General features: G+C 35.3%; 3 protein-coding genes across 3 annotated transcripts; all 3 read left to right on the top strand.

The window, feature by feature from the left end:
* Positions 1-727: 727 nt before the first annotated feature.
* On the top strand, positions 728-1,888 carry LOC149910126 (uncharacterized). The gene is made up of 2 exons (XM_090110644.1): positions 728-837; positions 999-1,888. The coding sequence occupies exons 1-2, from the start codon at positions 826-828 to the stop codon at positions 1,782-1,784; spliced, it is 798 nt and encodes a 265-aa protein (XP_089966770.1). The 5' UTR covers positions 728-825; the 3' UTR covers positions 1,785-1,888.
* Positions 1,889-7,360: 5,472 nt separating this feature from the next.
* On the top strand, positions 7,361-8,251 carry LOC149910125 (uncharacterized). The gene is made up of 2 exons (XM_090107300.1): positions 7,361-7,386; positions 7,580-8,251. Exons 1-2 carry the CDS (start codon positions 7,375-7,377, stop codon positions 8,165-8,167), a joined length of 600 nt encoding a protein of 199 aa, XP_089963426.1. The 5' UTR covers positions 7,361-7,374; the 3' UTR covers positions 8,168-8,251.
* A 2,882-nt stretch (positions 8,252-11,133) lies between these two features.
* LOC149910124 (larval cuticle protein A2B-like) lies at positions 11,134-12,154 on the top strand. Its single transcript, XM_090107290.1, has 2 exons — positions 11,134-11,163; positions 11,522-12,154. Exons 1-2 carry the CDS (start codon positions 11,152-11,154, stop codon positions 12,065-12,067), a joined length of 558 nt encoding a protein of 185 aa, XP_089963416.1. The 5' UTR covers positions 11,134-11,151; the 3' UTR covers positions 12,068-12,154.
* The last annotated feature ends 1,000 nt before the right edge of the window (positions 12,155-13,154 follow it).

Below are 13,154 nucleotides of genomic sequence, written 5' to 3'. Positions count from 1 at the left end.
AACGTTATTTGAACAAATAGGAGCAAAATAATAGGATAAAATATGAATACAATATCAAATGTAACCGAAACAATATTAGCATACAAGCCTTAATAATTTAACCAAACAGCGGTCATTATTATGTCTCCACACGACACCGTACGTGAGATGGTAGCAAATAGATAGCTAATAATAAAAATCCTTAATCCTTATACAGCAATAACAATTTTGGTTTACAATCGTATCTAAATCTTTCTTACAAAATGTCGTGTCTCGCCCAAGCATTAAGCACACTTTATTTCGCGGTAACTCGCCTGTAAACTCATAAAAACCTGCACAAAATGGTCCATAAATTTGCTAAATTTGTAGTAGGGACAATCCAATGAATTGCAAAAATGCTTTCTCACAACTCACAAGACCTTTATATTTCATCTGTTGCATATAATAAAAAACATTACGCTGAAATGGTATACATATAATATCGCCACCATTAGCCCATAGCATTGACTCAAATTGGACATCTGAGCTCAAAAATTTAATTATTTCCAACGCAAACAAAAACTTGAACCCATAAATTGTCAACGGCTGGAGTGCTATAGCAAACATCAATCATGAGTGAATTCCACGGGAAAGGCACGTTAATTGATACAAATTATTCATTTCTTTGTACTTTCCAGATCAGCGGACGGCCTTGCGTTTCCGGATACATCGTACATTACCATGTACTTGTGCATGTGGTTTAAAATATCAAAAGACCACGCACTAGCCACGCCCGCGACTACTTATAAAAGCTCCAACTTAGAATCATCAGTATTCACTTGACAAGATTCTCTTGAACAAGCAGCAATGGCAGCTAAGGTGTGTGACAACTATTTAAATTATATCTCGCAAATTATTCTACATCTCATTGACAGTCGATTCATTAAACGGCATAAAGTGAACTCGTTATTTGTGTCAGTGCTAACCTCGGATTTATTCCAGAATTTCGGTAATAATGTAAGTCTTTATTTTGCTTTCAGGTTGTAGTTCTTACCGCTCTGGTGGCTCTGGCCCATGCCTCAGTGGTACCAGTAGCGAAAGTAGACACCGACTACACAAGCTTCGCATACGATGTGGCGGACCCCTACACTGGTGACTTCAAGAGCCAAGTGGAGACCCGTTCTGGAGGCGTTGTTCAAGGCCAATACTCCCTGCTCGACGCTGACGGTACCAAGCGCACCGTTGACTACAGTGCTGATGATGTGAACGGTTTCAACGCGGTTGTACGCAAGGACCCCGCAGTGATTGCGTCTGTTGCTGCTGCTCCCGCTGTCGTTGCTCCCGCCGTTGCTCCCGCTGTTGTTGCCGCCCGCACATACGCTGCACCTGTCGTTGCCAGCGCTCCCGTAGTAGCATCCGCCCCAGCCGTAGTTGCGTCAGCTCCCGCCGTTGTTGCCACCAAGGCTGTTGCCGCCCCTACTTTCTACGCAGCATCAGCCCCGTCTCTGGTAGCAACTAGCTCATTCGCCACTCCTTCATATTACGCTGCCGCTCCCGCATACTCGTATGCCTCATCTGGTCCAGTTGTTGCTCGCACGTACGCCGCATCTGCCCCAGTATTCAGTACGTACGCTGCGTCTGTTCCAGCTGTCTCTCATTCTTCTTCTTATTCTTCATCTGGCCCAGTGTTCACCACCTCTTACGCCGGTACCCCTGTGATTGCCCGTTCCTACGCAGCCCCCGCTCTTTACAGCACTGGTCACTCTGTCTTTGCCCCTAGCGCGTACACCCGTTATGCTTCCCCATACTACTCAACTTACTGGTAAACTGTAACTTGAAGGCTATTTAATAAACCAAATGTACCGACGTGTTATATGTAAATAGATTATTGTACATATGCATATGAATAAATTTAAATGTTAAAGATAAACTGTGTTTTTTGAACCCACTGCCACAAAATAAATATACATAATAATTCAATACACATTCGCATTTATGGAAAGAGTAATAATAATTATAGCGTTATTAAATCTAGATCTTTCTGAGCTATTTCGAATGCAAATATAATATGTAATTATAAAGTTCTTGTAATATTGGCTAAGTACTTTGAATAATTAAATAAGTTTTGGTGGTTTTACAATGTAGCAGAAACCTAGAAGTGTGTTAATGTAATATTTACATATAGATCTATCCATAATGTCGAACTAATAGCCTATAGGAAGAGAACTGCACTTTTACAACAATTCAACGTCACTTTTAATCGCATCGACGTCATTACTGGTCGCATGAGGAAAACCAATACTACCAATCAATAAATAGTAAATGACAACAAACATGTTGTGATATAAAAAATCTAGAAATATTGCCTTTCAAAAAGAATACAAGAATATCTCAAAAAACTACACAATCGATAAGATAAACGGCATAAAGTGAAATAAAACAAAAAAAATATTGATTTTTAGTTACCTATATACATATTATCACAGTTGACAGATATTATGGATACATATGGTCTAAGATCCGAATATAAGTCGAAATGCAACGGCGTGATAATAGAATGAGACTAATTTTATAATAAATTTAGTGTATTAAAAAATGTATTAAAATGGGTTGACTGGGAAAATCCTGGACAGGACATTTTTAATGAATTTAAAAAAAACATTTTTTTTTAATTAATTGCAGTATCAAAATAATAAAAAAAAATTATAATAGACTTAAAGTATGAAACCTACAGAATGTGCAGTCATAGTCGTTTTCTAATATTTACCGGGACAAACGGCTAGGTTGGCAGGTATAAACAGGTATGTCGGTACCAGTTACTTTCACTTGATAGGATAATGAAAAAAAAAATGTCAGCGCTGTTTTATTACAAAATTGTTTTATTATCTCAAAATTGCAATTAATAAAAAATGAAAATAAAAGATTTTTTAATAATTAATAAAAAATATCCTGTCCAGGATTTTCCCAGTCAACCCATTTTTAATACATTTTTTAATACACTAAATTTATTATAAAATTGGTCTCATTCTATTATCACGCCGCGCGCCGTTGCATTTCGACTTACCTATATTCGGATCTTAGACTGATTCAATATTCATCTAATGATTTCGCTTAATATGTTTCTAATTTATATTGTTACTGGAATATGCATTAGATTTGCATTAAATACATTAGGCGTACCTATAAACAGATAAAATATATTATGGCCTTGTATTTTCAATGCATAAAATTTTATTCTGCTAAATGATAGCTGATGATAATCAATAATTTAGAAATGTTTGGTTTAGAATAGGTACTATGTAAATTCTAAGACTTATGAACAGACATTTTTGTTACCTATTTATATTAATTATTTTCGTGTTAAGTACCAGGTCGTCATTGTCTCTACACAATAATATTATATATTTTGTTCTCGAGATTCTTTATAGTGAGAATGACGAATTCCTCTAGGTACTTGATGATTTCACGTTTCACTTCAATAGGATAATGAAATATTATGATCATTTAATTCATTAATTAGCGGCAAAGTATCTATTACTAGATATACAATGTTTACAAATAAAGAATGCGAAAATGCGTAACCTGACAATAATATAAATAAAATAGATTGGAAAATCCAAAAGTGCACGCCTCATAATTTTTTTTTAATAATTATTTATTAATTATTATTTTTGTTTATTTAATAACAATTAAACCACATCGAATCAGACCCTGAAAAATGAAAGGGTTCTATTCCTGAGCATACTCAAGCGTAAGAGAAAAAAAAAAGACTCGATTAGTAAAGTATTTCGGTCGCTATCGTGTTAACAAGAAAATCCTCCGCACATACAGACACACGGACGTCCAAGACAGAACTTTTTTAAACTGTTTTTTAACTAGTTTAAATAACAAAAATGACATCAAAAATATCATGAATGTTAAAAATGGTGTTTTTTCTTAATATGTATGTGTATGTATTATCTTACAAGTGCAATGTATGATACATAAAGACATTTTAAGTTTGAAAAATCAGATGTTTTGCGCGAAGTGACAGTTCTACCCACCTCAACGCTTCGCTTATGAGGCGTGCAATAGATATAAAACGCCCGCAAAAAGTATCAACAGTGATATTTAAAAGGACAACTGGTTTATAATATAATGATTCATAAAATCATTTCCTAAGACCTTCACCGTTTCCTTCGACACTTGCTAATATATTCCTTTATGGTATGGTTATATCAATTACATAATGAATATTTATAAAAAATATTCGCTAAATGTGTTTTCAGTGAAAAACTCGCGAACGTCTCGACTAATCCCGCAATTTTCTCTTCTCCATATTTTTCTTAAAGCACCAGGAAGGTTCCAGTAGAGAGAAAATAAACAGAAATACCTGAAAAATATTTAAAACGATACTTCTTTTCCCATATACACCATTCTGTATAATTGAAAAACATTTGACAGCAATTAACCAAACTAGGCGTATTAGAATTCTATTTGACTAGGAACGTTAGTATATCCTTCGATTAGACTAATATAATTAATAATAAAAAAATTAAAATTGGAATTTCTTTATTGCATTCAAAATCTATATAATATATACCTATAAAACTCAAAGGTGACTGATATAGTGATCTATCAACGCACAGCCCAAACCACTGGACGGATCGGGCTGAAATTTGGCATGCAGGTAGATGTTAGGACGTAGGCATCCGCTAAGAAAGGATTTCCCGAAATTCTTGCGGGAACGGGAAAAAACGGGGTTGCACGTACAAAGTCGTGGGCGGAAACTAGTAATTTATAAAATGTAAGTGAACACCTGAAAAAACAGGGCTCAGATACAGGCTTAGCCGAGCAGCTAGTTATATACATTTCACGTGTATCACATTTGCGTAGGTACAGCATACAGTATGACTAACTGTCCGTAAAGGGAAATGTCCTATCTAACACGCTAACTCATTATTGGTGACTAGATACGGAATAGCATTACATCAAAACAATAATCCACTCCTACATTACATATAAATGGAGCATTTATTATAATGAACTCTTATAACCTTTTATACTTTTTGAAATGTAGCGTTTTCACGTGACTCCGCCTGTTTTTTTGTTTTAATTAAACTTATGTTAATCAACTAAGATACATATTATTATGATTGTATTTTTGGTACTAGGCACATGTAAATTCAAATTATAAAGCCTCAAAAATTTCTCCCGTATTTATATACTAAATCTATATCTCTATAGTAAAAATAGGTACCTACAATAAATAAGCCTCTTAAAATTTTCTTTTGCTGTTTGTAACAACTTAAATCGTATTTTTTTTTCCTTTATCTATCATGGAAAAGCTTCCTACCACGTTTTGCATTCGGAAAACCAAGTTGTGCAACCATAATATTATTATTTTTAAATTATAAAAATTAGTTTTATATACATAATAAGTAGGTACTTTATTTTAAGCGAAACAATTGTCCTTTAATTAAAACATATACCAAAACCTTAACCCTTAACCCTTCATTACTTACATTCCTATAGAATAGTAAAAAACGAGTTATTCTAAAAGTTGTGCTAATAATTATAGAATACACTACAAAAATAAACATACACCTAAAATGAAAGACCTATTTTTAGCACGTGACTGTTTATAATCCATTTTATTAAGAGAAATTATAATAAGATTCACATAAATTTACATCGACTTTGCATACATTATTGCTTTTTATTAAAGGCTCGGAATGAAAAAGGCGTGTGATCTATCAATCATAAATAACGTCTGCTAACATTGATCCAATAATTATTAAATGTTTATGATAATATTTTCTTTATGAGTAGCATCGAGATAGTATGTTACACTAGAGAGGTTATTCCAAACAAAAACATTGCGCGCGGCCGATGTGGTGGGGTACGTGTGGAACGAGCGAGGCGTGGCTTCAAGTTCAAAGATTAGCAATGCGTGCAGATGCGACACATTGTGCAATCTGTTTACTCGGTACTATCTGGTGGTACTGATACTAGGGAATTAATAAAAAGAGGATTTTATATTAAACTATGTATTTTAATTTCCTTTAAATAATATCAATTTAGTAAGCTTTTGTCGTTTTGTGTAGTAATCAATAGTTTTATCAGTTTTTGCTTCATGATGTAATCGAATTTTGGAGTATTGGTTTATAATAGCCCTAATTAAATGGATACGATGATTCAATGTTGATGGCTGATTCAGTGAATGTTGGGTTAAATTTGAAAATACTTCTTTCCCGATGAAATATTTCAGGGTGTTTGCCGTTATATAATTGTAATCATATTATTTATTGAGTTATAAGGTTGCTTCCATTCTGTTTATTTACATTCTCAAAAACATCAATCGCGGCATAGGCGGCTTGTGTCAAAGGCCTCGGCGATATCATTTAACAACATAATATGTACTTTAGGCAAACTTGTAATAAGATCTATTTTACTTTCTTATTAGTCCATTTGACAAGGATATTGGTTAAGATACCTATTGGAATAATTTTATTATTATGTATGTACTTATTAAATCCGCGAATAAAAAAAAATTTTAGTCGCGAATATAGAAATTGGGTCGCATTTTTTTAATCCGCGAATAGTGAAAACGCGAATAAAGGAAGCGCGATTAAGGAACTTTTACTGTATTAGTTTCTGTGAATGTTGTGTTTATTTGTAATTGTTGTGCATAATAATTTATAAATCCTATTGGAACAACTGTTGATGAACCTTTTTTTAATAAATAAAAATAGGTACTTAAATAAATACATATTACTTAATATAACCTACCGTTTTACTTTGCGTAGTCGGGTAAAAGTATAAATATTTAGGTACTACACCACGATAATCTTTCCTAGTATATATATTGTATATACATAGTTAAAAAATCCAGTTACATGTTTAACAGACTCATCGACAGTGTCACGTCTGTGCTGTTAGTCTATGAAAAATGGCGCGAAACGCAGAACGCGTGGTGATTTTTCGCAAAATGATAACAATATTAGTAAAATGCATGACTTACTCATAATAAGGAAACTTACTGGTGAAAAGTCACTCCTCGGGCTTTGTTTGTATTATGGGAACTGTTAAAACAATATCTTAGCACACACGAAGGCATTTTGAACAGAGCAATAACACGTGTTGACACGACAAGCGGGGGGCACAGTCCGGCACAGACTAAAGAGACTTGTGATTCTTACCTCTAGCTCGTGTTAAAGAGAGTGTAGTAGCGATCGCCTCTCTAGTGTAACATACTATCTCGATGATGAGTAGGTACATTATTTCCCAGATTCATGGCCTTGTGTTTCCGTATTTTATGAACATTAGATAAGTAGTACGATTTTTTTAAAGATCAACCATATGACGCCACTTTAAATTTAGTATATAAGCTACTCAGAATGTAAAATTAGTATCAGTCAAATAGACTTATTCACCATGGCAGCTAAGGTAAGAAAATTCATACAAATATTCAGCAAGGATTTCAGTTAAAGGAATATATCAGTTAGACAATGCCTATTGTTACTTTAATTCAAGTATAGAAATTATTTGCAAAAACTCTTCATTATTCAAATAATATCGGCTAAAACATACAGTGCTTGTTGTTGTGACTCAGATTATGATAAAATTTCATTTTCTTTAGTTCGTCGCCCTTCTCTGCGCTTTGGCCGTAGCCCACGGCTCAGTGGTGCCAGCTGACAACGAAGCGTCCAGCTTCGAATACGGCGTGGCTGACCCCAACACTGGTGACTACAAGAACCAAGTTGAGAGCCGTGTAAACGGCGTCGTCCGCGGCCAGTACTCCCTCATCGAGCCCGACGGCACCAAGCGCATCGTCGACTACACAGCTGACGATGTCAACGGCTTCAACGCTGTCGTGCGCAAGGAGCCAGCAGTCGGCGGCGTCGTTGGTGCCGCTGCTCCAGCCGTGGTCGCTCCCGCCGTTGTCGAAGCCCGCTCTTATGCCGCTCCCTCCGTAGTCGCGCCCGTGACGTACACCCGCTCCTACGCCGCTCCCTCCGTGGTCGCGCCCGTGACGTACTCCCGCTCCTACACTCCATCTACCGTCGTCGCGTCGCCCGTATACGCCACCTCTGCTCCTCTGGTCGCTGCCCGCTCATACGCCACCCCCGCTGTATACAGCAGATCCTACTTGGCCCCTAGCGTGTACTCCCAGACTTACTCCCCCTATTACAACACCTACAACGGAGTTCCAGTCACTTACTACTAAATTTAAAAATAGAAACGAACTTACTGTAAATAATGTCGATATTTTTATGTCTGATCTGTAAATAAAATTGAATTAAACTTAAAACGTCTTAAACTTCACATCGATCATTTTGAAAACAAATAAAACCAATATTACGTAGGTATAATAAAATCTGCTAGTAGGTTTTATATTAAGTTTAGTAGGGCTAAATTAGAAAAATATGTTTTATTTGGGTGTGCCTACTGTACAACTACTGAGTTTATGGAAGACTAGCTTTCCGCCCGCGGCTTCGCCCGCGTTTTCAGAGAAAAACCCGTTCCCGTAGGATTTCCGGGATAAAACCTATCCTATGTCCTTTCTCGGGTATCAAAATATATCTATACCAAAATTCATGCAAATTGGTTCAGTAGTTCAGGCGTGATTGAGTAACAGACAGACAGAGTTACTTTCGCATTTATAATATTAGTATGCATGGTATTAATACAAAGAAAACAGTATAATATGTAAAATGTTATATTAATACCTATAATCTTTTTTGAGCAACTGAGGAGTTCTTTGGCAATTCTTCTCTGGAGATACTGCTTTCCAAATCGATAATGATCGTCTAAATGAATAATTGTAGTTGAATAATTAATAATAAAATCTGTGATTTCTGCTCACGCAGTCTAGCAGTTTTAGACCAGATAAGGTACAAAATGGTACTGTGATCGAATAATTTGCAAAAGTAAAACATGTTATAATTAATGATATTATGATACATGGGCGTTTACAGAGTAATGACACCTTGAATCAATTATTTTTTAAATTGACTATTTCCTTATGACTTAAACAAAAATTGACGCCAAGTGACATCTTAAAACTTCTCTACTAAACTTTTGGGTACTGGTTTCTGATTTTATTTTTAATGAATTTATTCAATTTTCAATAGAATATATTAAGTATCTTAAAATAAACCTCTCCCCAAATTATCTCAGTGAAATTTACTTTCAAATTTTCCTTTATTATAAAAACATAAGTACAACTATATATCTATGAAAAATGTAGGTTTATCATTTTCGAATAAAAATATCAATCTAACATCATTCGCTTTGTAATATAAGTATTTTTATGGACAAATCTTCAGCATTCAGTACCTACATGTGCAAGTGCAAGTTGTGAGGGTATCTCTGAAACGCTATATTTTTCGCTTGAAGTAAAAATAAGAGTCTGCTGCAAATTGTAATCCTATGACGATCAATCTTCAAAGATTCAAATCGTGTTTAAACCGTATAAATATTAATTTTCGTTAAATGTCTGAAACTTTGGTCAGATTTGATTGAATTTTTCTATCTAGACAAAAATATACACCTATAAAATCAATATCTACTTTCCTTCTGTCGTAAAATATTAAAAAGGGTGAAATACCCCCTAATTTCAAAATCTCTATTTAACGATAGCCACGAGTGTTGAAAAACTGCGAATTGTGTATGATTATCCTTTGATGAATGTAATATCGAGACGACTTCATAATTTAAATAAAATATTACACCATAAAAAATACAATACAAGACATAGTGTAGGTCCACACTGCGAGCCTAGCGCGGTTGCGACGGCGGGCGCGAAATATCAAACGTATGAAACGCGCCTTTGCGTCCACATTGAAATGACAGGTAGTCCTATTGATTTGAAATTGACCAGGATGAAGAAGATACTTTATCAAGTTCGTCTTACTAATATTCCACTCATAAATCATGAATTTTTGCATGCAGAGTAGATGATAAACCACGTCGAAGTAGCAAAAACAATGAACGAAATTAAAAAGATCTAAGCCTAAATTATTCAAGGAAAGCCGCAGGCTGCAAATAGTTTGTAATGATCGACATATTTATATGATAATTCTGTAATGTGACGATATAGCATGTTTTAAATTATATATTACATGGGCGTATACAAAGTAATGGCACGTTAGATCAATTATTTATTATAATTGACGATTTCCGTATGCTCTTTTAATGAAACCTAGTCGTCAATAAAAATTTATGACGATCCGGTTGTTAAAACTCTTCAAGAATAATATTAAGTAGGTAGTTATAGTTATAGGTATGAGGTTTTCTTTCAAAAAGGTGTGTACAAATGTTTTAATTGTAATATGTGTAAATGTATTATATTGTTATTTAATTTGTATTAATTAAATGTATATTGTTGATTATTTTTGCTTCCAAGACGTGCTACATCATCATCATTATGTATGTATTAAGTATGAATATTCACACATTTTAATTACTAATTTATTCTTAGGACATGTTAACTATGTTCTAATTAGGACACTCCCCCCCAATAAAAAATACATGATGGAGCACAACATATAATATAGTGTATAATCTAAGGAGAATTTCTAAATTGCTCCTATGTCCATATCAATCTCATAAATTGCATCTGTTAAAAAAGGTTATTGAACTCAAGTTGCCATCCTTGCAAAATAGTCCAAGACTATTGAATAACAATTATTTATAATTTATCATCCTAGTCCACACTTACAACACTTTGCATACAGATATTACTAGATTTCCGCCTGCGGCTTCGCCCGCGTTTGCAAAGGAAAACCCGCATAGTTCCCATTCCCGTGGGATTTCCGGGATAAAACCTATATATACTATGTGTTAATCCAAGTTACCCTCTGTATGTGTGCTAAATTTCATTGTAATCGGTTCAGTAGTATTTGCGTGAAAGAGTAACAAACACACACACACATCCTCACAAACTTTCGTATTTATAATATTAGTAGGATTAATACATTTAAATAACTACATCGATTCCTTCATAAATAACTAAATAAGGTACTCGCTGCACTAAATTATTTTAGAGTATTTTATTAAATTTATCGGCCTTGTAAGTCCGGATTTTAATGGACATTAACGAGTACTATTTTTGTAAAGACCCCACAAATGAACATCTTAGTTTGATATATAAACTACGAAACTGGGTCGATTTAGTATCAGTCAAAGACATCATCTGAGACATCAAACATGGCAGCTAAGGTGAGATAGATTGATCTGAATTGCACAGATTAAAAAAATATATTAATTTTGATTACAAAATATCAAGAACTAGCGGTCCGCCCCGGCTTCGCCCGTGGTACATATTTCGCAATAAAAGGTAGCCTATGTTCTTTCTCAGGGTCTAAAGATTGTCTGTGCTAAATTTCATCAAAATCGGTCCTGTAGTTTAGGCGTGAAAACCATACATACACACATACATAATTACAAACCTTTCCTCTTTATAATATTAGTACTTATAGATATATAGTATGTTTTATTTTATTATTGCCTTATGAACAGCTGCTTACATTGGTAAGGACTTGAAAAGAACAAATAATAATTACGACATTTTCTTTAGTTCGTCGCCCTTCTCTGCGCTTTGGCCGTAGCTCACGGCTCAGTGGTGCCCGCTGACAACGAAGCGTCCAGCTTCGAATACGGCGTGGCTGACCCCAACACCGGCGACTACAAGAACCAAGTGGAGAGCCGCGTAAACGGCGTCGTCCGCGGCCAGTACTCCCTCATCGAGCCCGACGGCACCAAGCGCATCGTCGACTACACCGCTGACGATGTAAACGGCTTCAACGCTGTCGTACGCAAGGAGCCAGCAGTCGGTGGCGTCGTTGGTGCCGCTGCTCCCGCCGTGGTCGCACCCGCGGTTGTCGCCGCCCGCTCCTACGCCGCTCCCTCCGTGGTCGCGCCCGTGACGTACGCCCGCTCCTACACTCCATCTACCGTTGTCGCGTCGCCCGTGTACGCCACATCTGCACCTCTGGTCACTGCCCGCTCATACTCCGCCCCCACTGTAAACAGCAGATCCTACTTGGCTTCCAGCGTGTACTCCCAGACTTACTCTCCCTACTACAACACCTACGGCACATTCCCAGTCAATTACAGCTACTGAATTCTATAAAAAGAGGCAAATAAAATGTAAATAGTGTACATTTCTTATAACAAGTTGTATATATTCAAAAAATTACAGAATTTCACAGAAAAATGTGTTTTGTTTTGAACTTAACTACTTATTAAAATACCCAGTATCGATAATAATGCGATACTGTATATTATAGATACATATTACATCGTAACTTATTCTAAATATTTTCTAGAAAATAATGAAGTTAACTGTATTGAAAATAAATAAAAGTTATTAAGTAACTCAAATATTATATTACCAATCGAGGACGCGTTCTCAAAATACGTATCGTAACGCGCCCAATACATAATATTATGCGCGGAATGGACGGGTTGTATATGAACCCCAAATCTGTAAAAACGCTGCTACGGCTCGTATCTATGGGTAGTAATACTATAAAGCTGAAGAGTTTGTTTGTTTGTTAACTTGCTTGAACACGCTAATCTCAGGTCCGATTGGAAAAATGTTTTCATTGTAAGGTAGTCCATTTATCGAGGAAAGCTATATCACCACACTAAGACCAAAAGAAGCGGATCGATGCAGGTAGTAAAAAAAATAGGTTATATTACTAGCGGGTTAGAGCATGGTTAGAGCTAGTAATAAAAAGTCGAACAAAATGCGCTAACAGCGCATAATCATGGCAATATGTTCACGTGAAAAATGCTAAGAGTTTAGTTGAACATTAACCCTTAATTTGGCACCGATAAAAATATTCAAAATATATGAATTTGACAATTTTGTGGTTTCAGGAGTATGTCATAAAGTTCTCGAAAAATGAAAAAAAAAATCTACCATTGCCCACTGCTGGGAAAACTGGTGTCCGTCACAGCGGACACTGCCAAATTAAGGAAAATAAAAACCACAGTTAATTTTATTTTTTTTACTAAAGAAAAATACAGAAATGAACCTTTTAGAACTATTTGATACCGAAGTACAGTTTATTTTATATGGAAATTAAAAAAAAAACAATTCATGTTTATTTTGTATGAAAATTAAAAAAGTAGTCTAAATTCTTCTTCTGTTAGTTGAATTAACTTGCCGGTTTTTTGAACTGAATATAAGTTTGTCTGCTCTA

Source organism: Colias eurytheme, chromosome 2, assembly GCF_061535395.1.
Source record: "Colias eurytheme isolate Ceu_HAF_F1 chromosome 2, ilColEury1 Martin Lab GWU primary, whole genome shotgun sequence".
In the NCBI taxonomy this organism is placed as follows: Eukaryota; Metazoa; Arthropoda; class Insecta; order Lepidoptera; family Pieridae; genus Colias; species Colias eurytheme.
The sequence above is the reverse complement of the archived record's forward strand: the minus strand, read 5'-3'. Positions and strand labels throughout refer to the sequence as shown.